At 33.7% G+C, this 27,940-nt stretch overlaps 1 protein-coding gene across 2 annotated transcripts; it reads left to right on the forward strand.

Moving 5' to 3' along the window:
• The first annotated feature begins 950 nt into the window (after positions 1 to 950).
• Positions 951 to 27,868, forward strand: LOC111502351 (uncharacterized). 2 transcript variants are annotated; one of them, XM_074185722.1, is made up of 3 exons: positions 951 to 1,086; positions 6,451 to 6,617; positions 26,383 to 27,868. In XM_074185722.1, exons 2-3 carry the CDS (start codon positions 6,459 to 6,461, stop codon positions 26,494 to 26,496), a joined length of 273 nt encoding a protein of 90 aa, XP_074041823.1. In that variant the 5' UTR covers positions 951 to 1,086; positions 6,451 to 6,458; the 3' UTR covers positions 26,497 to 27,868. The 2 variants fall into 2 exon arrangements, with proteins under 2 accessions (XP_074041823.1, XP_074041824.1); XM_074185723.1 differs by having other exon boundaries at positions 6,451 to 6,599.
• Positions 27,869 to 27,940: the final 72 nt, after the last annotated feature.

A 27,940-nucleotide genomic window follows, 5' to 3' on the forward strand; every position in this document is an offset into this window, starting at 1 on the left:
TGTTCAGCGTGGAATATCAGATAGGCTGTTCATATGTCAAGAAGTTCAAGGCAACCATTTCGAGCATCTTCTTAACTGACCTCAAGCTTATTACCTCATATATTATGTAGTTAAATGTCAATGTATTTGGCAATTATTTAAATGTTCCGCCATTTGGTAGTAGTTGAAGATATTGACACAACATAGGGTTGTGAAGCATTTGTCAGGGGCTTCAAAAAGATGTGTCACAAGACCCCCCTTTCCATTTAATTTTTTTCCCAGATGGCACCCAGTCGCCATCTTGAGAGTTTCATCTGTCAATTTCACTTCAGAATAAAGTATTCATGCATTAATTTCATTATCACAAATTTCAATTTTTTGAGTTGACCCGTTTAAACAATAAAGGGGGGGACATTAAAGAAATGCACTGTATAGGTACCACGTAATCTGAATGTATTTTTTGTTTTAAAAACTGTTTACTACTGCTCTTATCTGCGAAAGAAATAATAATTTGAAAGTACCTATACTGTTTAATTTTGAAAGAAAGGCTCGCGTAACGTAGACGTAAATTATATGTCAACTTGGAATATAATTTAATTTTGCATTTAAAGCATTTTCTCAGTATTGCCGTCGTAACGATCACTGTCACTTTTAGTACCACCCCACCGGCTCTGAATGTAGAGTCCTAACCATGGTGATTTTGATTTGAATTTGAAAGAAAACAAAGTCGAGTTCAGGATAGGAATGTCAGTTACAAAAAAAAATGTAATTTCGACGTTCCAAGAAAAACAATACATATTAGAGTTTGATCGGGTATGATATCTAAAACGGCAATGGGATGTACTGATACATTTGTATAAACCACTGGTGGAAAAATGATCAACCCAACCTTTGTCTCAACATGTAAACACATCAGGGGAAGTTCCTAAATTACCCCAACCCTTTGAATATGCGCATCGCCCACACTTCTTGCTTTGATATAAAACCAAATTTTCAGTTCATGTCTTCTTAGTTTATCAGTTGCAGCAGAATATAAAGCTAACAATTTTTATTTTCGCTATATCACAACTAACTTCATTTCGTAGCACAACAAATTTCCAAATAATTGTAAGTATATTTTTCCATTGCAGCTTTTGAATTTAGATTGGTTTGCTGTACGATGCTTCAGGGTGTACAAGTGATTCTCATATGAATTGATGTCTCATATTTTGTTTATCCTCTCAGAAGATTGGAAACAACTAAATTCAATATACTTCTTTTACAGAATACTAGTTGTTGTTGATTCAGATATGAGATTGTTCTCAAAATGAATTCCAAATTGAAAATATCAATAAAGGAAAAGTTATCTTTGGTTGTGTGGGAAATAAGTAATTCTTACAGAAAAATGATAATATTGGCAAGGATAACCGTGTTTGTAAAAAAATTATCCAGAATTTTACATTCTAGAAAGTCTGTAGTTGAAAATACATACTTTTCAACAAAAGATAGCAATATGTTTTGAATAAAGGCCTTCGCGGCTTTCTGATTTCCTATTTAATAATAATAATAATAATAATATTTATTTTACTACGTTACATAATACAATATGCTTGTACTAAGTCATGTTTGGCTTTACATCTAAAATTTACAAGTTAAAATTTATAAGCGAATAACAATAATCACATATGAAAAAACTTTGAAACTCAAAAAGGAGTAGTGACTTGTGTGTTACCACAAAAATGTGTTCTGAAGTCATCGACAGAATAGAAGCAATGCCTCAACAAATTATTTTTCCATTTTTTCTTGTAAGTATTCAGTCTGAATTATTTTAAATATAGGGGCAAACTATTGTACAGAGAGTAATCTATGGATTTTTTTTGCGATAAGTAAAGACGAAATCGATTTATTCTAATGTGGTGAGCGTTTCATGTGTTATGTTCGTATATATGACATTGTTTCGCCAAAGATAGTTTCTATTTATGGATTTCAATCAAAACGTAATGAAGAAATGAAGTTGGCAATGGCATAATTCTGAGTTTTTTTAAAATATTCTTGACAGTGATCCCTGTATCCAATATTAGCCAGCACTCTCAATGCCTTCTTCTGCATCCTGCATATTTGAATGGAATGACATGAATGTCCCCAAAGTTGAACACCATAACTAATATGGGAGTGAAACAGTGAAAATATAAGGTTTTTAATATATTTGCACTAGTGATGTACTTCAATTGGCGAAAAACAAATAGAGAACCCGAGAGGTTTCTCCTCAGTTGAGAAATATGTGCAGACCAGTTGAGTCTATTATCTAATGTAATGCCAAGTAATTCAACTCCATTAGTTTCACAATTAGAGATAATTTGATTTTTAGCAGAAATCTGGATGTATTGTGTTTTCTGACCATTTAATGTCAGCTTATTAGATAGATAGAAACCACTGATTAGCACTATTAGATACCTCGTCGAGATGAGACTGTAACATATCATTATTTTTATCCGACAGAACGAAAGTGGTGTCGTCCGTAAAGAGAACCGATTTGAACGGAATCATGTATTTGTACAAGTCATTCACATACATGACAAATAAGAGTCCAAAACAAACCCTTGCGGAACGCCATGCTTAATAGTACCATTGAGCATCACTGTTTGTTGACGATTAGTAAGATAGGTTCTTATTAAGTGAAGCAGAATACCTCCAACTCCGTAATAGTTTAATTTTTCCTATATCTATCTATCTAGAGAAAAAATTAATTCCGTTTAACGCGAAGTTCACAAAATAAAATATTAATTTCAGATGGCTGTTTCTCTTGGTACGTCTCTGAAAAAAACATCTGTATGTGATCGACACATTTTAGCAAAGAGGTTTCACATATATTTTTGTTACTTTCTCATTATATCTATATTATGATTGAAAGGTAGAAAGCCAGAATATATTCTGTGTCTAAGGTACAAAGTGTCAGTGTGGAAAATTGAAAACCACGAGAGATACAAAGTCGGTTAAATTTAAAAAAGTTTGTCCATTTCAGAGCTCATTCTAATGAGTTTTTGAAATTTTGGAACTGTTGATTAGTTCCGGAGGTAATCGAAAAGCACCAAAATTTGCCAATTCTGCTTGAATTTTTTTCTGAAGAATTGAAGAAGATGAAATAAAAACACTGAAATGATGAAAATTTTTAATTTTTTATACGTTTCTCTTTTTTGTGATAAATTCACTAATGTATCACCATAATCTTTCAATTCGTAAATTTTGAAGCTTCATTTGTTCAGGCTCAAAAATGGGCATGTTTTAATCGATTTCAAGCCAAGTTACTCCACAACGTATCCACAATCGTCTTTAGGTTATTATAATTTTTAATTCTATTCGTTCTTTTCGGAATTTCAAATCATATTATATTATATTAGACAATGAAAGTCCAAACTAATGAAATTCAGCATGAAACATTGACAACTACCTTTAAAAAAATAAGTTTGAAGTTTGAATCATGCATAGAAGTTACTCACTGGAATAAACTGGAAGAAAACGCTTTCTTGCAACAACTACTTTCATATGCAAATGAATTATAATAAGAAAATCACTTTTTCCCCATTCAGTTTATATTCCAGACATTCGTTATGTAATTGAATCGTTCTTAGAAACGCCACACAATATAATATATGAAAGAGTTCCGATATAAAATTTCACTTATATGGAACACTATCATTCTCAATGGCGGACTTCGAGATTTGAAACAAGACATTCGTATTATTACCTCATCAGCACCGTTCTGGATGGAATCGAAAGATGAAGCACTCAATTTATTCATAAAATTACGACTTAATGTCATGGATGAGTTGAATCTACTCACGTCACATCATCTTTTGATGGTATCCAGAAGGGTGCTGACACAAGGATAAGCCAATGCATGAGGTCGTCTTCAATAACATTGAAGACCTTGTCTCAGTCCAGCATATGCGGTCTCGGCCTATATCCATCGACATAACGCGGCCCTACGAGTGCTATATTATCATCTACGGTACTCGTACGGTATTGACGAGACATCGCTGTTGCCCTACGCTCTGGGGGATATTGAATTCGTTGTGGGGAACGAGAAGTGCCGAATTTATTGGAACTATTCGTTCCCCACCCTTAGGCTCATACAAGCTAATAAGCCTTCTCGACCACCAGAGCAAAACGATATTTGTCGTAGAGTTTTCAGCTCCCTGTGAGACGAATATCGTCCGAAAAAAGGAGGAGAAACGAAAAAAATATCGAGATTTTCTCTTCGAACTTCGCAGACTCTATCCAGACCACTCTATCAAGATGGTTGTTCTGATTATTATTGGAGTCCTTGATGAAATGATGCCCTTTCTACTCTCTAATCTTAAAATCATACCGGCTTGCCGCACTAAGGCAGAAATCTTAGCTGGACAGATGCAGAAGGCTGTCGTTCTTGGCTCACTGTGCTTGCTCAGGGCACATTATTCTCGGACCCAATAATCACTCACCCCACGGTGTGGGGAGTGGTCGTTGGTTGATAATGCTGGCGCGCCCTCCCGAATGTATCGGGGCTTCAGGGGATGGGGCCTGACCAACACATATAATGGTAAAAGAATAATAATTATAATAATAATAGCCTTTATTATCCAACTGTTTCATCAGAACTTCTCGAGCGCGTCAGATTGTGGTAGGGTGAGTTAATTACATGCTAGAAAGTGTATATTCAAGTAATCTGTCAATTTGAGAGTGATGTAATGAAAGGGGAGGGCAGCAAAGTTGAAAAATAACGTCATTTCGTCATTCGTCATTCTCGAGCGTAGCTAATTTTTTTTCATTTTGAAGGAAATAATTCAAGGATAACGAAAAATATATAATCTGATGATTTCCGCAAGCCGAAATAACGAAAATTCGTCGATAAAGTTTAATGCGTGCAGCTGTGTGATACCTATATTTCCCTCTCCGAGTTTCTATTTCTTTTTCATTTTTTCTCTATCTATTACTCTCTCACTCCGTCCCCACTCTGAATTCTGTTGCCATGACGTCATCACAGCTGATCACAGAGACTCGTTCGTCATGAAGATGAAGATGATGATTAATTAATCAATTGATTATAAAAAATTGATTTTTTTTGAACATTTAAAAAAAATTATTTTCTTATAAATACAAGTATTCCACTTAAAAAACATACACTTATTTATTTGCATGGTATTTCCTGAGCTTTTCAATTATTTAAGTTCAATGATTTAAAAAAAAAATTTTTTGTCAGATTAGGCGAATCCCTCTAGATAATCGTCAGATTATGAGCACGTCTAGAACATAAAAATGAACCATATACATCTCAAATCTGACCCGCTTGAATATTTCAAAATGGCGATTTTTTTTGCACATTATAATAATGATCGCGAGTTTGCGTCAGATCGAAATCGTCAGATTATTGAATGAGAGTAGAAAATTTGACGCTCTCGATTGCATTTTTTTTTCTTTTCACTTTTAACCCTTACGTAAAACCACCGGCATCATGCAAACGATCAGATTAACATACGAACAATATTAAAAATACGTAGGACATTGATGCTATCAATATCTGAGGCGCCCGAGTATGTCCATGCAACAGTATTTTTTTACATATTTAAAAATCTATAGCTGCTTTCCCCACCGATGAAACGGTATATATTATATAAAAATTTTTTCTTCTTATCATCTAAGCTTTGCAACCTGATATGTCTCTATGACGCTCGAGTAAATCCCCATTTTGCATCGTGGGCTCCTCTACTATAAAAATATTATCCCTTCACTATAAACCAATATTTTATTCCAAATTTTGAATATCTCCATTTAGGATGATAATGTTCCAGCATTCTTATGAATTATGTTTAATTCAATTCCATAACGAATGTCTAAAGTACAAACAAAATAGAAAAAAGTGATTTTCGTACAATTTAATATTCATATGAAAGAAGTTGTTTCGAGGGTTTTTTTCCAGTTTGTATCTGAAAGAAACCCCTTCACATGATCTACACATCTTTATAAAGAGTTTATTTTGAAATTAAGTGCTTTCCTCCTTCCCTCGAAAGTTTCCTACATGTAGAAAGCCACAAACTTTTCTTTCCTAAAAACTAATCTCGCCTAAAAATACACCCCTTTCAATTTCAACAAGTGACCTCATTCCTAAACGAATTAGGTGATTATTCTGTACCTTGTTTGACTTAAAAAACAATTCTAAATGTATCCTATATGGCTAAGTGTTTCCAATATGGTCCATTACGGTATCCTCAGGGCTACCAGAACTTTTCAATTCTTATTTCAATGATAATATCATGGAATAGGTTTCCAATTGGTTTGAGATGGCTCTGATACCGATACTTTTCTAATAATCAAAAAGTTGACGGGGGCTGGTGTCACAATAATAACAAAAAGTTCTCGAAATGAAAAAAAATATTGTTTTCAGATATTCTGGATAGTCATTCGTCAAATTTGAAATCAACATATGAACATTTTCTGACGTGATTTTTTTTGTAGTAACCAAGATGCTCTCAAAAACATTGTTCTTCAGTTCCCTCTTCGTTGTCTTCGCGGTTCTTCTGCTGGACGCATCAGTTGAAGCCCGATACCTCCCCACCAGGGCCAATGGGGACCGTGTGGATAAGCTTAGAGAAATGCTGAAAGAAGTGAGTAATGTGTATTCGGTAAGTCACATAAAATTTTCATTCCTGTATTTCCAGCATGGTATAGAGATGTAAATGAGATAACGAAATGATATGAAAAAAAAGTTTCAAGAAAAACATAACATTTAGTAATAATTTGGAAATATAAGGAGTTGTTAATGTTATGTGACATTCCATTGACGTTCATTTTTCATATCGTATCATATTAGCTCATTCATTGCCAATTTAAAACAAAATGACCTGTTCATAACATATTTTTTTTTCAACATAACTTGAATATATCTGACTGAATTTGTAATAGAAATGATTGATAATTGATGAAAATCTATAACAAACACTTCTATCAGAGGGTACCTAGTTAGAAGTTTTCCGTTCTAAGCATTCAATCAACCGCAAGGTGGGATTTTTGATTATCACTTCACATCGTCTGATCCGTGCTGATCGAACAATGAAAATTGTGACCTCGTTAATCCTCAGTTCGCATAAGTTTCTACTTGTGAGGGTTCGTAAGGTGGTGTCAGTCATTTTCAGTATTGAGATTAAATTATAAAAAATTTCACTGAAAACGTAATGAGTGAAATACGCACCCCTAGCTATAAAGATGAAAGATATCTATACGGAGGAAAGAATGTGTATCAATGATACCAATCATTATGTCGCCCAAGGGATTACACCGCAATGGTTTACTATCAACCAAAAAAATAAAATAAACATCCACTAATCCATATAAACAAACATACAGAAAGTATCAATAATCAAAACTCATAACACGGTTCGTGAATTTTCAAAAACCCTAACATAAAACAATAACCTTTACTTCCACTTGAATTCGTCTCATGCAGGAAGCAAATATCAATGAGGACAATCATGCAATCGCGTGATGGTTATATAGACGTTCTTGACACGAACTGTAGAATTTGTCGTGAGGCGTCTGAGACGTTAATGCACTTGCTGTCAGCATGACCAGCATATGCGGTCTCAGCCTATATTCATCGACATGACGCAGCCCTAAGAGTGCTTTATTACCACCTAAAGCACTTTCAAGGTATTGACGAGACACCGGTGTTGTCCTACGCTCCCGGAGCTTCAAGTATGCCCTCTTACTATATGTGAAGATTCAATAATAATAATTTGAGTTGCTTCCTTTCTGAGTACGAGGGGATGAAATAAAAACAAAATTGTATGAATAAAATATCACCAATTTCTAACACCGATTTGGTTGTGCTGTTGAAAATATATTGATACAGTACGATACCGCCATGTGATTAGATATTCAAGGTATGTTGAAGACACCTACCCATTTCACCCGATGGAGGACAGTATAGGATGGAAAGAGTGAAAGTTTTGCATTTACTCGTACTGACTGGAAAACTGATTTGGAAAACAATATACTGAATTCAAATGTGGTACTAATGAAAGCGGCGATCCCTACCATTTCTGTCAGCACGAACTAACTGATGAAGATTAATTTCAAACTGACAGTCACTTTTTGGATAAAAAAAATCATTAACTGCGAATATATCAGGTTTTTCGTTCGAAATATATTACGATAAGATATCAAACTCCGTGAATAAAGATCCGATATACAGGGTGTTTCCTAACTACACTACGAAACTTCAGAGGGTGATTCGTTAGGTCGTTTTAAGAAAAAAATTCTTATGAACATCTGTCCGGAACTGCTTCGTTTCTGAAATACAGGGCGCTGGTTTAAAAAAAAGCCAGAATTTAAAAAATATCTTAAATATCCTTTTACCGATTTGGTTGAAATTTGCTACAGTTATTTGAAGTAATAAGACGCTTATTTTGCCCAAACTAGATTGAAATTATTAGGTCCAGTGGATACCACAGCCAACAATATTGGAAAAAAAAGTAATCAACTGAAAATACAACTTTTTCGTCGTTTGTGTTTTCTTCATATCTAGCTTCGGTTTCGAGAAAATAAATTGAAGCCACTTCACTTTGGAGACCAGCTGAAAGGGATAGTATTGTCATATCAGTGAAAGTCAGAGTTGTCAATTAGCAGTGATTCCATCAAATAATTTTACTAACGCTAAAATGGCTAAAATGCACTTCATTTATGGATTAGCAAATAGAAATACGGAAGAAGCACGGATAATTCACCAGGATAGATATCTTAACAGAGTAATTCCATGTGCTAAAACATTCAGAACGTTACGTGCAGGATTATGTGAATCTAGGAGTTTTAATAAAAATGCAGGCCAGAAACTGTAACAACGCTTCAAGTAGAAGAAGCTATACTTGATGCGATAGAAGAAGATCCTTCAAATAGTATCAGAAAGATCGCACTGCAGCTAGAAGTGAGGCCAAAAACAGTATGGGCAGTTCTAAAAACATACCTCCTATATCCATATCACATACAGGGGGTCCAAGCTCTACTGCTTTGGGATTTCCACTCAAGGTTAATGTTTTGCAGGTGGTTGATTCATACGATGGCACACAATAATAATTTTTATCAAATATTTCATTTACGGACAAAGCTAATTTTTCACGATATTATGAACATTCACAATGACCATTTTTGGGTCGACAACTACACTGTAAGTCAATGGACTGTCACCTATTGAAATGCAACTACTCCCCCGGCTAATACCATGTAGGGCTTCGGAATCCGATATGTGTCAATGCAGGATCCTTCACAGAAGCAATTCCTGCAACTGCCGGAATCGATTTTCAATTAATGGAACGGGCACACTTGCAGACCGGTTTCGGGCTAGTTGGCTTCCCGTTAGTGCAAGGTAGTGTCCATCATAAACATGAAGTCGATGATTTTCCATAATTAAAAATCGAATTCTTTTCAGAGCATCATCCCTCGAACAAGGCTGAAGCGAACGACAAACAACAAATTTGTCATCGCTTCATCTGCCCGTAAACGAGGTACTAACCAATCGCGTATATCCGAATCGCCCAATTTCTCGTATAAGGAAAAAATCTTCACATATAGTAAGGATGCATATTTGAAGACTGGCTGTAAATCAAATTATCCAAAAAAATAATTCGTTCAGGCCAGTCTCAACTCACCTACACTGTAGGTTGATGGACTGACATCTATCAGGAAACAAATACTCCCCTGGCTAATACCACGAAGGGCGTTGGATTATATCCGACAGGTGTCAGTACACCCTTACTAACAGGTGTCAGTCCAATAACCTATAGTGTAGGTCAGTTGGGACTGGCCTGAACGAATTGTTCTTTTAGATAATTTAATATTATTGAATCCTACGGTATTCCAGAGGACTATTAGAGAAGGAGATAAGAAAATAAAGTCAATAGAGCTGGTTACGAATAGTAGGGATAACCGCAGGGCAGTTACAGTTGGGACGACGAAAGAATAGACATGTGTCAAAAACGCGATGAAATATATACTTTTTTATAGCATCCTTTTCTTCTACAAGTATAAAAGATGAAATAGCTATACTAATGCGAGTCATCTCAAATTTCTTCGATTTCTAGAACAATTGGGAATGACTATGTCAAAAGTTCCGCACACCGGAATATTTAAATTGCTATGTATCGGAATGTAGAATATGATTTTACAGAACAGTTAATAAAGTTATGATCAATTTCATAAAAGAGAGCTAACACCGTAACAAGGAGTTTTCAATATTAATGAATTTCAAAAACAGAAGCAGCTTTCCATTAAAAGGTTACGTTCGTTGTTCGTGATAGTAGCCACATCTTTTTTTATTCATTAATTTGTTGTGCATTATTTCATGGATCCAATTTAATGAATTTGAAACCAACCAAACACTTTTTTCTTATACATAAAACCAATTTTCCAATTGGATGTCTATGGTGTCGTTTGTAACGTCGTTTGATAATACGTATCAATCAGTTGATAATTTCAAAAACACAATTTTTCCTCATAATGCTAAATTAAGATTATTTAATTTCTAGAATGTATTTCCGAGTATGGCAATACTCCAGCAGCAATAATATATTTGTCACATACTGTATATTTCCTCGTTTGTCCAGTTTAGCTTGAAAGCATGTTAATTAAATGGGATAGTTGTACTCGAGGGTGTAAAATTTCTGGTCAGCTTATTCTGTGGGAATATATCTTATGAAAATTTTACAGTGCTCGTATCATCTTCATTGTGTGTTCTATATTGACTTCTCACTTGTTTACTTTTTCATCATGCAGAAATTTTCTTTAGAATGCCTGCTCATCTGTATTGATTAAGGTTGGATATTTGCTAACAAGTTATGGCTGCTAGTAATTTGTTAAGCAATTTACGAAATTAGTAATAATGTAACACGGAAGTTTACTATGAATTCATCAAGTTAATCAGATAATCCAAGTTAGAAAACATAAATTGAGTGATTACGTGAAGAACTTCTCATTATGGTGAAGGGACTTGAGTAATAAAATAACGAGTAAAGGAAGAATTCGCATCTCTCATCGACTATTATTTACAATTATGTGCAAGTTGTTCGTCTTCGGACTTGATATATCATTTTGGATTTTAAGATTATCTAATTCATATTTGTTTATTTCATAGTTAAAATGGTACAACTCTCGTGAGAAAAGAAACTGATAGGGTGAAATGGGTCTAAAATTGAAGATGCGGTTGAACATTGGCTTATGATTGTCAGAGCCAATATTGATAAATAATCGGAGCATTAAATATTCAAAAGATTGAAATAATTTAGAAATCTTATATCGAATATATGGTTAGCTACATGAAAAATAACACCTTTCGTTGGATAGATGTTTGAGTATGATATATGATGCGATACGTATGCTCCCATTCATTTTTTTATGGAATAGTTTCCTATTCTTCTGTTAGTTTAATTTCATTTGAATTGAAGGGGTTATATTTTTAGGAGTGATTAATTTTTGGGAAAGAAAGTTTTTGGCTTTCTACTACTCCATCTTGATACAAAAAAAGGTTGAGGGAATCTTCCGAAGAAAGGAAGGAAGTAATCAATTTGAAAATAAGTAACTTTATACATGGATGTGTAGATCATGCAAAGAAGTAACTTTCAGACACAAACTGAAAGAAAGTCCTCCTGAAACAGCTACTTTCATATTAACATTGAATTACACGAAAGAAAAAAATTCTTTCGAAACAAATACTTCTATATGAACACTGAATTATACAGAAGATACTTTTCTCTACTCAGTTTGTATTTCAAACATTCGTTGTGGAATAAAAATCAGATATCATTCATATGAGTTCTACTTTAGATGAATGGTAACAAATTGCACTTACATGGAACACTGTCATACTCACTGGTATACATCGATGTTTCGCCTTAAGACTCTTGCCTTAAGGCTCTTCAATATCAAATTGGATAACATTATAGAAAATACACACACTTCATTCATGAATTACGATTTTTAATGTCACGGAATAAGCTTGATCTGCTTATGTCAGCGATCACATCCTAATGACATTCATTCACCTATTTGATTTAATCCCAGCCAAGAGGAATCTTATTTGAATTGAAGGGGTTATATTTTTAGGAGTGATTAATTTTTGGGAAAGAAAGTTTTTGGCTTACTACTACTCCATCTTGATACAAAAAAAGGATGAGGAAATCTTTGCATGATCTACACATTCATGTATAGAGTTACTTATTTTCAAATTGATTACTTCCTTCCTTTCTTTGGAAGATTCCCTCATCCTTTTTTTGTATCAAGATGGAGTAGTAGAAAGCCAAGAACTTTAATTCCATCCTTCGGACTTTCCTCATAGGTGATCATATGGAATAATGTATTTCCCACAAATTATGGTGCCACATTTGAAAAACACTCTCAAATTGTATTGTCTAAATGCTAGACGCCAGTAAAAAGTTTACTTTTATACAATTTATGCTTTGAATATCGGTAACCTCCAGCTGTCAAATTTTCCCTAAGGAAAAACATTCTAACTATTTGATTGTCATATACACCGCACCTTTGTAGCGCTTATGCATGATTACGTTTCTGTGATTCTAATAAAAAACGTGTGCGTCTCGAGTCGCCTGACAGAAGTGATAACTTAAACTAAAATAAGTTGAACTATTTAATATTGAAATTGTTTAACTTGAGAAAAGCTTAGGTTATTACTTAAATTTTATGTGTAATAATATGATAATGTAAGGAAAGGTTATCTCTTGATAAAATCTTTCATTGATTGTTTTGTGTATGTTCATATATACAGTGTGTCCCAGCTAAAACTTGTCACCCCCCTAATCTGCGAACTCGTGAAAAAAATTGAAAATTGCTCAGACCCGCCGAAACTTTATTTCAAGGGGGAACACTTTCACCAAATACATCGTCATTGTGTTGTCAACGTCCTCATTCCCAGCACCCCCTACTTCAGAATTTTCAATGTGACTACTATAAATTGAGGATCGATTCAAGTGTTTTTGAGGTTTCCATGAAAACTAAGTTTTTCAAGATATATTTTTATTTTTCATCACCAAAAATGAAATAATCACATGAAAGGTTCAAAATATGAAAAATTCAGTTCCTTACAGAAGTATAAGTGATTTTCGAAATGTCTTCGCACACTTCTCAACATTTCTGGAGTCACTGTACGATACTCCGCAACAATTCTCCTGCGTATATCATTAAGAGAATTTGGCTGTGTAATATAAACTTTGTGTAATATAAACTTAAAAAGAAGCCTATTGGCCATTATATCGGTCCTCGCTTTCCAATCCATCTCCCTGTAGAATTGTCATCTAAAAATTGACGTAAAGGTGCAACAACATGTGGAGGAGCTCTGTCTTGTTGAGAGGTGAGCTGGCCTTTAAGTAGACTATCATCATCTTCAAGTAACTGAGTAATTCTGGGGTTCAAAATTGAGGTTATCCTCAATAAAATATGGACCTTCAATATGGTCTTCTAGAATACCAGCCCAAACATTGAATTTCAATGGGGATTTACTTCATTCCAGTATCTGCAATTGTGCTTATTCACATGTCCATTTAAATAAAAGGAAGATTCGACAGAAAAGCACACATTGTAGAGGTAATTATTATCACCAATCAATAATTGACTCATGATTTCACAAAATCCTGTACGTCTGTCAGGATTATCTTCATTTAATTCTTGTACATTCTACATTTTATAAGGATGGAATTTTGCTTCTTTCAAAATTTGATGTACTCTGCCTTTAGAAACTCCAGAAATAGTCTCAAGTTGTCTTAAAGATTGTATGTTGTCCATCATGTTTCTCCTTCATGTTTTTTTATTCAGCACTGATCTCGACTGAATCACGTACTCATATGATGTGTTTTTTTTCTGGACGAATTTCATTAAAAATTCGATCCGTAGCTTTAGCACATCGTCCATTTTCAAAATACGCAGCTACAATGAATATTCTCACTTGTTTAGTATAAACCATTTTCGAAAGTTTTCAAATTGTTGAATGAGGTGAATTGAATACATCAATATACCAAGGCTTGAACAAAGATATGCGTATATAAAAACAGACGGCGACAATTTTTTTCCATGAAAACGTCTGTCTCACCTTCTAAACTATTAATAATTCTGAAAGCATATTATTTTTTAATACAGTAGCGTACCCACAGTGAACCTTTCATACGATGATAACATTTTAGGTGATAAAAAATTAAAATATCTTGATAAAATCAAGTTTTAATTAAAACTTCAACAACACTTAATCGATCCACAATTTCAGTACATTTACGACGTATTTGCGATTGAATTCCCTTCAAAATGATGTATCACAAGTACCTATAGTAGTCTCATTGAAAATTCTGAAGTAGGGGTTGCTGAGGATGAGGGGGTTGACAACACAATAACGACGTATTTGGTGAAAATGTTCCCCCTTGAAATAAAAATCGACGGGTCTGAGCGATTTTCAATTTTTTCACGAGTTCGCAGATTAGGGGGGTGACAAGTTTTAGCTGGGACACACTGTATTGTAGCTACCATAATCCAGTTGTAACTTTTGTAGGATCAAATAATGATACTAATAATGTACATTCACAAAATTAGTATCATCATTTTTTAACCCACGTTTCACATAATGAAAAATATTTTTTTAATACTGTCAACACTATATATCTAACGCACATTAAACACTGATTGTCTGTTCGACGAGAGAGGAGGAGCCTGCCTTCCACTGACTTATGCGTGAAAGAAAGGAAAGCCAGACAACTGTCACTGTTACGCGTCAGGTAACGAAGCGGTTTACCCTCCCATAAGAAGTTATAACTTCAAAAAGCATGACATGTTTGAAACTGTTTCGTCCTTACTTAGAACAGTGATCCCCAAGTAGAATTTCTATTAGAATTTCTATAATATTTTGTATTCAATTCAAAGCAAAGACCAGCACCTAATTTTTTGTATTTTATGTATGAGCTTCCAATCTCAAGGCGGGTATTGTTATAAAATTTGAATATTTTAAACTAAAATACCAGGGCATTACATTTTTTATAATGAAGCTTTGCTGGAAGGTAGATAATCTAAAATTAAAAGTTCCTTAACTTTTCTTGGCGGTGATTATCGAATATATCCATTTTCTGTAGTGGTGTGAAAATGAGAAATATGGCACTTTCTAAATTCCAGTACTTATATGAATAACTTTTCACAGACCGACTACCAAATTACCTTGCAAGGTCACATGTACAAGTTTCGATAATTATGGGCCTTGCATAACGGAATGATATACTAATTACGTGCATTAGTACCCTCGAAGCAGCTATTTTAACTTTCTCCGTGAAAAAAATTCAAGTTCATCTTACGCAACTTATATCTCGAGATGATCTGGTCGATATTACCACATAATATGTTTTTTCTCGATCGGTGATGCGTTACGACTCTTTCGTCTTTGACAATAAGGCCATTTTTGTTTTTAACGACTTGCTCTACTAATGCAGGCGTAATTAGATCAAATACCAGTAGACCTTGTCTCGAAACAAGCAAGTGAAAGTCTATTTTGAAACGTCTTCCTTAATCTATTTTTAGACCGCAGAACCAAAATTGGGCATACGGTCGTGAGTTCATGCTTTCTATTGTTTCTCTGTGATGCAATTGCTATCGCAGGACATACATTTTCAAGTTTGAGGTTACTTCGGAGCACATCAGGTTGATTAAGAAAAGAAAAATTATTGCGGAAAATAGTTTGTCGCAAATGGTAAAATTCACAGAGATAAAATGGAAGTGAAGTTGCATATTGCATAAAATTACCTATATTTATGATGTCGAAAAACAAATATAGGTTGGTTCTCATTTATTGATGTATGTTTCTTGATTATTTTTTCTTTATTAACCCTTCCCAAAATAAATAAGTCAAGATCAACTGATAATCTACTTTTAGTATCATTGTTTTGAAAAGGAAATATTTTCAAAAGAGATTAGTTTTTTGAGAACTAGTTTTCGGTTTTCTACTTATCCTTGAACACAAAACATGGAAAACGTCCAAAGAACGGAAGAAAAAATAACTGTAATAAAAAATGAAGCAGATTGAAATTTATGAATTTATGATGATTTTTATGAAAGTGTGAGAACTGAAACGGGTTTCTTTCTGAGATGAATACCATATATAATGAAAAATGTTATATAAATTATTCATATAATAATTCAATATATTCAACGAAATTCATTTTTGTGGAGGATATCAGAGTGCCATTAGATTTTCTTTAATTCTGAATACGGTTGCAATGTATCTGTATAATCTCGTATCTCTTTTTTGATATGCAAAATTATCATATACCTACGACAAGTTACTGGTAAACATAATATTTGTATGGTTGAACTGGCCCACATTTGATGAAATCCATTACAACGTATTGAAAAAACACACTTCAATGTAAGGTTTCCACTTTCAAGTGGAAAATAGTTTGAATTCACACAATAACTATCGGAGTGAACAGAAATGATTTCTTTTTCTACATCCGTAAAAAGTTTTTCATTACAATTTTTCATTCAGATTGTGGAAGGTGAAAATACCCATATAGGTCGATAAAAATAATTTAATTTCATTTTATTGGAAACATTTATGAATATGACAAATTACTAACTGAATGAACTGACTTTAGAAAATTACATTACAGCTTGTCAAATCCAAGAAGAGACTTGAGAATTCTTTCTCTTTCTCTCTCTCTCTCTCTCTCGCTCTCATAGTCTTCTAACGAACGCACATCTAGTGGGCGGGACAATAACGGAATTCAGAAAGCTCTTCCTACATTTGACAAGCTGTACGTAGTAACATTTCCAGGCGAACTTTTCAGTTTGTTCTTCATTACACTTGAGCAGACTCTCTGTTGGTTTCTTTACAGAAGTCTATACTTTGTGACACTGATTATCAACTTAAACTTTCGTATGGCAATTTTTAATAACGATTTGGAAAACAATGAGCACAAATATAATAGATTTTATAGAAGTATATAGGACACTAATTATTGAAACTAATCAGCATTGAATATATTTGATTTTAATGCCGTTAAATTAGACAGAAACCCCCTCACTTTCTACTATCAGGCCTCCAATTGATGATCAACCTAATACTCATTAAAATGAGGGAAACTGTTAAGTATTTACCTTTTCTTGGTTATTTTGAAAAGTCATAGTGATATTTTAATTTTTCCATTAGGCCACGGTGACAGTTTATTTTGATATTATAAAAATCAGTACATTGTGAAGAAAGGATTGAATATAAAAATAAAACATTAAAATAAAAAGTTGAATAAAAAATATGTCTAAATATGTTTTTTCCGTTTACCATTTGTCGCACCCCTATGTACGACACCCTCAGAAGTCAAAACTTGTGCGAGCTGAGGACTAACGAGGTTTTACCTTTTAACGTGTGATTCCTAACACGAATACAATGGATATGAATGTAGGAAAGAACAGTGTATGAGTCTATAACTCTTGAAGCTGTGATTTATTTCCCTCCTGTTCATAGAAAAGAATATGCCTCTCCACTTACAAGAGATTTTGGAGAAACTATGTATAATATCCACTGTTAGTGGACCATTGTGATTTGACAATGCATAGACGTTATAGCGAAAAGCTTCCAGACTGCTACTACTTATTCATATCCAACCATTCCAGAGGTAATTCTATAGTAACTTTTTATTTGCCTCTGAATTCGAGGAATCTTATATATTGATACGATTTCTGTACATTTTTCTTCTTTCTATGCTTTTCAAACCTGTTGGTTTTTCGACTCTATCCAAGGTTTCTTTTTTAATCTTAGTTGGCCAGTTGTTTATGATATCGGAAAAGACAAATCCCAGAATGTTCGTAACTTCATTTTTACCGTTCTCTCCATTGAATGAAACTGTTGTTCATTTGCTTTGAAAAGCATGATATGACCATGGTTTACTTACGAACAAAATGAAAATGAAATGTGTTTAGCAAAAAATATAGTTTTAGTTATACTCAGACGACAATAACCCAGCAGAAAGACCGTTCAGAACATTATATATATATTACAAGAATTGAAGTAATTACATTGTTTTGGTTGGTTTCCGAGTTTTGCCGTGGTCTTCTTTGGTTACAATTTCCAAACGTTTCAACTGCAACTGTGGCAGTCATCTTCAGTGGCATCGAAGTACTCTTCTTGATGTATCAACTGAAACGTTTGAAGATTATAACCAAAGAAAACCCCGGCAAAATCCGGAAACCAACGAAAACATTGAACGCCATCCGTGAAAGCCTACATTCCTATAATTACATAGTGGTTTCAAGAAACTGACTCACTACAGAGAAAATGCCATTGAAATTGACGGATGGAAATATGGGAAGTGAATCTTATATGAAGGAAAATGCCCTAGAGCAGTATTTCTGTAAAAATTAATGCATATTTCTTAATAATCATTCCACAACTAGAAATTCACCAATCTTCAAAAATGAACGTATTTGACTTCAGGTAGACTTCACCCAGAAATTTCATCGCAATGATCCTCTTGGACAAGTTTTATGGTTTTGATGGGTATCAAACATAATCGAACATTTTTTTTAATAATAAGTTTAAGCCACATTTTCAAATTACAGGTTGTGCCATAAGAATCCTAAATAAAGCTTTCAGTTTGATCTTCCTCTTGAAGATGATCATTTGGTGATCGAAACACGTGTCAAGGTGTTGGAATAACGGTTTGGTTGGGAAAAACACAAACTCGATTGTGGACAGGAATATATTATGACCAGTTATTCACTCTTCTCATCTACGATTACTATTTTATTATTTATTAATTAATTAAATGTTATTTGAGTCATTCAGGAATCACCTATAACATAATAGTGTATGATTTTGTGAATCGAAATTTTCCTTAATAATTAATAAAAAACAAGGAGTGATTTGGTGGCTTGCAATGTTTTCGGACCTTACTCTACTGGACTTGTTCCCGCAGATACTCCGAAAGATTGCGATTATTGAAGTGTCTTTGGAAATTGAAAATTTAACGAATTTTCTTATTCACGAATTTTTGGAATATTGAAAAGAGAACCTTGTGAATGTCATCTTGACGTGAGAAGATTCGTCTCTTTCGTGACATAAAGTCGTAACGTTATACAGAAAATGGGTGTTTCATCTTGTAACGTTATCCAGAAAGGAGCTGATGAGGTTATGAGACAGGTGTTCCATTCCGAAACTCCGAAGTCCACCATGAGGATTTGCTGGCCAAACTTCGATGCTATGGCTTTTCGGATCATTTTTGTGTATGGCTTTTCAGTTTCCTGAAAGAACTTTCCCTGCAACTGGCCGTCGATGGATATCTCTCGAATACTTTCACCATCAACTCTGGTGTTCCCCAGGAATCCATATTGTCTCCAACCCTCTTTCCATTTTATATCAACTACTTATTGGAAATAACCAATAACCCAATATGTTACTTTGCTGACGACAGCACACTTGTCTCGTCATTACATTTGGATTCCAGGACATCGACTGCGGATGCACATCTTCGCTATCAGCAGGAGGTTGAATATCTTAATGAGGATCTAGAAGTGATGTCGAATTGGGGTGAAAGTAACCAGGTTCAATTCAATGCCACAAAAACCCAGGCATCGGTTTTTGTCCAAGAAGATAAATATATCCGAACCGGATAAAATAATGTCAGGTCAGACAATTCCGCTTTCTGCTTCGATTAGTTTGCTGGGGATTAAAATGGATACCAATATGTCTTCGCACAATTATGTCGCTGGAATTGCAAAGGCTGCTTCTCAAAAGCTTGAAACACTGTTCCGAACCAGAAAACTGTACACACCTCAGCAACTTGCTGCTTTATAAAGCTTAGATCAGACCTTCTTTGGAGTCTTGTTCTCATATATGGAGCGCTGCCCCCAAACATACCCTGAAGTTGCTGGATTCCATCCAGAAAAAAACCATCCGCCTGATTGGAGACGCGAACATCACGTGCAACCTTGATAGTCTGGAACATCGAAGAAAGGTTGGAGATTTGTCTCTCTTCTATAGATACTTTCACGTGAAGTGTTCAAGTGACTTGGCACATTCGATTCCATCGAGAGCGGTACATATCAGAAATACGCGACGGACTGTGGCTGCTCATCATTTTGAAGTTCAACTCAGTTCACCTCGAACTTCACTGTTTAAGAAGTCTTTCATCTGGAGAACTACGATTACAGATTTAAATGTAATCAGTTAGTTTTGAAAATGGTGTAATAGCCGAAACCGGTCAACAATAAAGAAATATAGTGGAAAATAGACAAAAGTGTGTTTTTGTAGTGTATCCTCACTGATATAAACCAATGTTCAAACACGGACCTGTATTGTAATACATAGCTGAATATGTTATTACAGTGGTTACAAAAACCCTGTTTAAAAAAGTAGAGGTCCGTATTTAAAAAAAAGTTGATGATGAACTCTAATCAGCGAAACGTTGCATTGCATATTAGTTCACATCAGATTATTACAAACTAGCGACCCGCCCCGGCTCCACACGGGTGCAGTGCTGATATTAAATATACATATAAACGCGTGCGATCGTTGCTAATCATGAAGTGCTAAAGAACGGCCCTCGCTGGAATCGCTATGTCCCTGCATTTTAAATCTATAATATTTTCGAAAATATTAATTCAAATTATATTCTGTAAAGGGCCATATTGATGTATATTAAATGCACAATGTATTTGAAGTAGGTACTTAATTGGATAACGATTAATGCTGTAATGCTTAAAATCGCTTCGTAAAAAAGTAAAGGATAAAAAAGGTTATTATAGGTCAGATAGATAGACATACAGTGTCTAAAAACCAAATGGAATAAATGCATTATTTCGGTTGCGGTACATATTTTAACAAAATCCCGAAACACGTCAAATTTATATTATAATTTGACATACTTCAATGGTAAAATGCTACGCCTACCTTTAACCCCCGTCGAATGACAGGTATAACCCTCATCTTTTTAAACGAGAAGTATAGACTTGTGACATCGGTTGAAAGGTCTTTTCATTCTCTATTCAAAAATGTTATCACTTTCAAGTTTATTGCAACAATTAGGATAAAATAAATTAAAATCATGTGGTTACCGAAATTCGATAAAATACACTCAAAACTTATTGCAATACACTCAAAACTTATTTCATCTTGAGGTATTGATAATAAGAAAGTAAGAAAAAACTATAGCAATGTTCTTTTTAGATGGTATCTTTTAAAAAAACTGCAAATAATTTCCGTCGCAACGTTAGTTTGAAACGCCTTGTCAACTTGTTTTGTATGTTACAACATTAGTTATCAGTATTTAAATTTGAGTTTGAAGTTCGTTAACTCCGAGTCTGACAAATGGTTATATTAAGGGAAATGCATAAAATAACAGATTTACAAATGATTGGTTACGGAGATAAAACCCGAACACATCAGGAAGTAGCTACCCTATTCCATGAGAAATGTCCTAATTTACCGCCCACTAGAACTCAAGGAAACCCTCAAGGTCCAGTGAATTCTATATGGTTTCATTAGGATGGAGCACCACCACATTACAAAGTCTGGCAATATCTCGATACATTTTCCAATCGGTGGATAGGGAGGCAAAGATTGATTGAATGGCCAACGCGATCACTTGATTTTTCATCATTAGATTTTTTTTTATGGAGAAATATAAAGAGCAGTGTGTAGAAAACTAAACCTCCATATTTGAATGACCTAAAAGAACGAATAACGCTTGCGATTAGGTCGGTCACGCCTGATATGTTAAATAATGTTATAAGACAGTTTTATTTGAGATTAGGATGCTGCCAAGACATTCGCGGTAAACATTTTGAATATCTACTTCGTTAACATCCATAGTTCTTTTTCGTATTCTACATTTCATTACGGTTTGCATTACATTTTAGTTTTTGAGTGTATTTTATGGAATTTTGGTAACCACATGATTTTAATTTATTTTATATTGTTTGTTGCAATAAACTTGAAAGCGATAACATTTCTGAATAGAGAATGAAGAGACCTTTCAAAAGATATATCACAAACCTATACTTCCCATTTAAAAAATTGGGGGTTGTACCTGTCATTCGAAGGGGGTTGACGGTAGGGGTGGCATTTTTACATTGAAGAATGTCAAATTATAGTTTACATTTGACATGTTTTGTTTTTTTAAATATGGACAGTAACCAAAATAATGTATACCATCGCGGACTTTTTTGTAGAACTTTTCAAGGTGTACAATACTGTAGTACGATATTTTGATCTATCTCGTAGCCAGCTTCTGCAATGTAAGCGCAAAAAATGGGTATATTTACGACATCACATTAGAAACCTCTAAAATTATCAGTGTTTCTTTTGTATATTATGCAATGAATTACTTTGTTTATTGTAAGAACCCGCAACAAAATCCGTTGCGTAGTTTTAAAGATCTAAGCATGCATAGGGACAGACAGCGAAATGGAGGAGGTAGAGTCAAAAAACTGAATTCGACAATTCAATTAAAATCACCAGAATAAAAAATTTTTTACCAATTCAACCGACCTTGTAGATCTTTTCGTTTCCGAGAAAGCAGTTAAAAAACCCTCCTGTATATCTCTATCTATGTATGTCGATTTTTTCCAAATTTAAAGGGTTGGTGGTCAACTCTATCAAAGAGTTAAAATATAATAATTTTCTTTACTCGAATAAGTACTTGGACAAACGAAAAAAGTTATATTTACCAATGTAATTCCAAATAATTTTGTTATAAGAATAAGTTAGATGTATAAGGTAAATTGATACCTATTTATTTTAAAAATAAAAATAACATTACCATTGAAAAGAACACCGCCAAGAATATTATACGAACGAGTCTTCAAATTATTGCATTTGAGAAAATATGTATGAAGATTAATTTGTACCGAAATAAAATCATTCGTTCATTCAAAATATTTTAACCGTCAAATGGCTTTCTGATAGGAGCAATCGTTAGAAGTTCTACTGCAATTTGTTAGAGTTGAGAAATTGATATTTTACATTGGATGACAAAGTGTAATAAAAGAAAAGAAACTGCGGTCATATTCTGAACATATATTTCTACAGCAACAATTCGGATTTTTAATTCACAAGAGAGCAGTGTACCACAGTTATCTCAATATATTTTCGCTCTTATTCAAAAACTCCAAAAATGTAATATCGCACGTGCGAAAGTGCTAAGTCAGGAAAGAAATTCCAGAATATATTTAATATGTAATACATGTTATTCACAAAGGTAATAGTCTTGACCCGGTCCTGTACATCAACTATATATTTTGGTCATTACGAGTACCTACCTACGTATACAATTGCTGCTAAATTAACTAGTGTCAAAATATTTACTACTTTTATCACCAAGCATAATTTTTAATGACGAGTTTCTACTACCGAGAAACGCTTTACAGAAACGCTTTATTTGTTTTTTGGTAATTTACAGACACACATAAGAAGATAAAAATATTGAACGAGTCATTTTTGTGGATCAATTTTCTGGGGCTCATCAATTTTCACAATCTGAAAAATAACAATTTATGGAGAACTTACAGATACAGAAAGCACAAACTTCTCGTTCGCTTGGATAATTACAAATTTTCACAATATATCTACACTTTATTATCAATTCGCATTTCACTCAGTTGGACTATACTTTGTCCATCTAAGCATATAAGTACTCCAAAACATTATCATGTACAGTGAACGTGATCTTCCAGACAAGGCTGCTTGTACAGAGGAGCCGCCGATTTTTTTAAATATGCGGCTGGGTATACAAAAATTTTTAGGTGTAGTGTAAGGACACAAATTAGCAGTTTTTTCAGCCGTATCAGTACTTGACATTTTGAAAACGTAATGTAACGTAACGTAACTCACCACTCCGACTCTGCAGCGATATACCTGAATGAATTCCGCTAGTCGACTGAAGTTGAATCTGATTGGTCAGCTTAAGGAATCTTGCTTATTCTACCCAATAGATGCAAATGTACGTGGCGATCATTCTTTGATCACGTATCTATCATTTTTTGGGTTACTTTGTTTGTTGGATGGACAGAGTTTAGTCCAGTCCAACTAAGTTTTTTCGATTTCGAAGAAAAAATCGTTTCAGAATCACTAGTCAATATTTTACGAGCAAATTAAATTGATTGTTGATAATTTTATTTTAGCTCTGCGAAAAAACAGCGCCGAATTACGAATATCAACAATCTTTTGAAATTATGTTAATATTATCATCAATAAACAATTTTATTTGTTTTTCGCAAAAATTTGAGTCGATATTTTGATAGTTGAAAAGAAAGGTACCTATATGACTAAAATTCACTATCATAAATTTCAAGCAATGTGTCAATGTTATAATTGCTCACAATTGATTCATTCAACATTGAAAAACAAGTGTCATTTAAAATAGAAAAAATTTTGTGAACAGTCGTTTTTATGTGTCCAACGAATAAGTACATGAATCAATTCCACTGAAACGAATAAATTGTTATGTGAATGAATTGAGGAATTATTATTTGAAACAATAAAAAGTGAAACGGCATTTCGGAGATCTCAGATTGTTGCTATTTCACCATTTTCTACATTTTTTTTTCAAGTGACAAGTGCATATGGTTCATTGGCAAACATTTTGATTTTATTCAATTTCACGTTATAAAACTAATATTTCAATCCCGAAACATAAAACCTTGTTGTTCAAATCATCATTTTCGTATAATATAGCCATCATTTACATTGTTTTCTCCATTGAAATGAAACAAATGTCAATTCATTTAAAAAAAAATGAAACAGATTGTAGCTGATGGTTTAAACCTTAAATGTTTTCAAATGATTTATTACTGTGCTGATATCATCAATGTAATTTTGAACAATATAATTATTATAACCTATATAATATAATTATAACCTATATAATAAATATTATATTATAACCTTTCAGGTGCCACATAAAACTTGAATATTTCTATTAGGGAAGTTTATTTATTTTTCATCTTAGCATTTGTTTTTTCTTTTTTTTTATTACACGCTTCATATTAGCTTCACCTGTATGTATGTTTGTTTGTAACTCTCAAGTTCGGGATCTGTATTTGACAGTTAAAAATATTTTTTTTTAATCAGCTCAAAACAATAACGAACGAAAAATACTAGTATTATTGTGAAAAAAGCGTGGGCGTTTTGTGCCATATTTTTTGTATACCAAGCACCCGTTGCTTTTTTCACAATAATACTAGTATTTTTCGTTTGTTATTGTTTTAAGCTTATTCAAAAAAATAACTTTTAACTTTTCAGTTCGATGTTCCTTGAAAGTGTGTTTTTTAGTTTTTTAAACTATTTTTATTATTTAACTATCTAGGGATTCATTTCTATACAACTTTTTAACGTGAAGTAGAAATTTCAAGATGTTCTTATCAAAACCATGTATTGGAAATAATTTGTAGGTTTAGTGAAAGAGCTAGCTCTGCTCTCAACTTCTGCTGAGAAAGCACGAACTCTGCCTTTTGTCAGACATGTATATTTTGTTTTTTTCTTTTTCACTTTATCATATATATATATATATATATATATATATATATATATATATATATATATATATATATTTATATGTATAAGTTTGTGATTTTCCGCCACTATGAGAGAGCAGGAATTGGTGCATTTTTCTTTAGGGCAGCTGCCCGAACAGCTGATGAACTCGGTTTAGTTGTTTAGTTTTCGACACTGAACGAGGTGACTACAACTCTGTCACCGAGTTGGAACCCGTTCAGCAAAAAGCTCATATAGGAGCCGCAGAGATCACCTCACTTCTGCGGAAACACAAGGATAAGCCAATGCATGGGGTCTTCTTCAATAACATTGGAGACCTTGACTCATCAAAGCGCCTGACTTTCGCTTTCTTCAGGTCGAATGGGCTGAAGTCGGAAACTGAGGGGTTCATCATGACTTGCCAGGATGGTGCCTTCAATACCTTAGTCTATCGCAGTCGCGTGATGGATATAGGGGTTCCTGACACAAGCTGCAGGGCCTGTCGCGAGGCGTCCGAGATCTTAACGCACTTCCTATCAGCATGTCCAGCATATGCGATTTCGACCTATATCCATCGACATAACGCGGCCCTAAGAGTGCTATATTACCATCTAAGGCACTCTTACGGTATTGACGAAACACCCGTGTTGCTCTACGCTCCGGTGGATATTGAATCCGTTGTGGGAAACGAGAAATGCCAAATTTATTGGAACTATTCGTTCCCCACCCTCAGGTTCATACAAGCTAATAAGCCTGATGTAGTCATTATTATTGTTATTATTATGTATCAAAATCATCAATCATTATTATTATTATTATGTATCAAAATCATCAAACTTACCAATTGACAGAAATAAAGTGGTCTGAAAAAGTGTATAATCGAGTTATATTTGCAGCTGTTAGAGAGCGAGATAGAAAAAGAAGAAATGGGTGACGTCCCAAGATGGCATCCAGAAAGCAAATTATTCTACAAGAGGGAAGCCCCTACACCAAAAGCAGATACTCAATAAAACTAATACCCATGACGACTAAAGCTGAGGAAAATGGTCACGAATTTTCGGGAATTGTACATAAAAAAGTTATATAAAATTTTAAATATTTTTACTAAATGTGAAAAAATGTAAAATATTAAGATTTTGGCAAACTGGAAGATATCCACCTCCCAAGAAATTATAGAACGTAATATTATCGAAAAATAATATACAGAGTGAATCTTATACCTTATACATAATATGCATCAATCGAGCATTTCTACATGATAATGAAAATAATATTATAGGTATTGGGATAAAATATGAAAAACAAACTTATATGTGTCTTACTTCGATATCAGCCACTCTGTATATTGTTCATAAAGAGGTGATTTTCAATACCTTAGTGAAAGGCAGAGAAGTAGGAATATGCTACATAAAATAATTTCAATATTTCTATGGTTAGTTTCTATGTATTTGAAATAACTTAGATATTCGGAGTCCTCCAATTCGACCGATTATATGATCGGAAATGATTAATTTTGGTTAACAATGTGAAGGAAAGAAGTAAAGAGTTCCTTCGTAATATCTTTTTGGCAAAAAGGAGTCCGTTAATATTTTTCAAATATGAATTAAATTTTCACTTAACTTTTGAAGTATACGTACATCAATGATGTCTATTCAAGAAATAGCACGAATAGTGATAACAAACATCAGAAAAAGGAATGCCATTCAACATTAACTATTGAGTTCAAAAGTGAACAGTACCATTGATAAAAATATTGTGGATATTCTAGTAGTGAAACAAAACATGAAGTGTTGGTTGATTGATTATGTCAGTAACACATAGTAACTATTTCCAAATGAAACCTATCCAAATAATTTTGACAGGATTGATCGACAATAAAAACGTAGGAACACGTTACATATTTTTATGTCCATCATTCACATTTCTGAAATGCGGCCTGAAAACGAATTACTAACGTAGGATTTGGAGGAAACTAAGTATTGACTATAAATGTCAATAGTGTTGATATTGAAAACCCATTAAGAAATCGGAATCTGACAATAGTGTCATTGAATTGAAGTCTATTTTCTGAAGGAAAAACTTCGGAACATAGTGAATGAATAACGGGATTCCCTATATTCATATGCGATTATCTGAAATATCGAGAATATATTTCTAGCATTGAGAATTGTAGACATTAAGTTATATTCGATATTATAGAGTACCTACCGTCCTTAAAAAAATTCAGTTTGCCAAAATTAATGTAGGTCAATTTATTAGTTATTATTTATTAAAAGCAATACTTTGAAAAACAAATTTTAACAATAATAAATGTGATTCACTATGAATGTGTCTTATGATTAACAAGAGAAAAGTTGAGAATAAAAACTTCCAGATCGAAAACGAACTGTAGTTTTATTAACAGAATGGAACTGACCGATACCTGATCGAACAGAAAATCCATATTGAAGCTAA

This window comes from Leptinotarsa decemlineata, unplaced genomic scaffold (assembly GCF_025532065.1).
Source record: "Leptinotarsa decemlineata unplaced genomic scaffold, Ldec_3_MD MMD2_tig00078346_RagTag_RagTag, whole genome shotgun sequence".
Lineage (NCBI taxonomy): Eukaryota > Metazoa > Arthropoda > Insecta > Coleoptera > Chrysomelidae > Leptinotarsa > Leptinotarsa decemlineata.

Bases quoted from the DNA above. Each gene is read 5' to 3' on its own strand.
- LOC111502351 (XM_074185722.1), top strand. From the start codon at position 6,459: ATGCTCTCAAAAACATTGTTCTTCAGTTCCCTCTTCGTTGTCTTCGCG. The intron at 6,618-26,382 runs GTAAGTCACATA...TTATATTTGCAG, and splicing joins AAGTGAGTAATGTGTATTCG to CTGTTAGAGAGCGAGATAGA.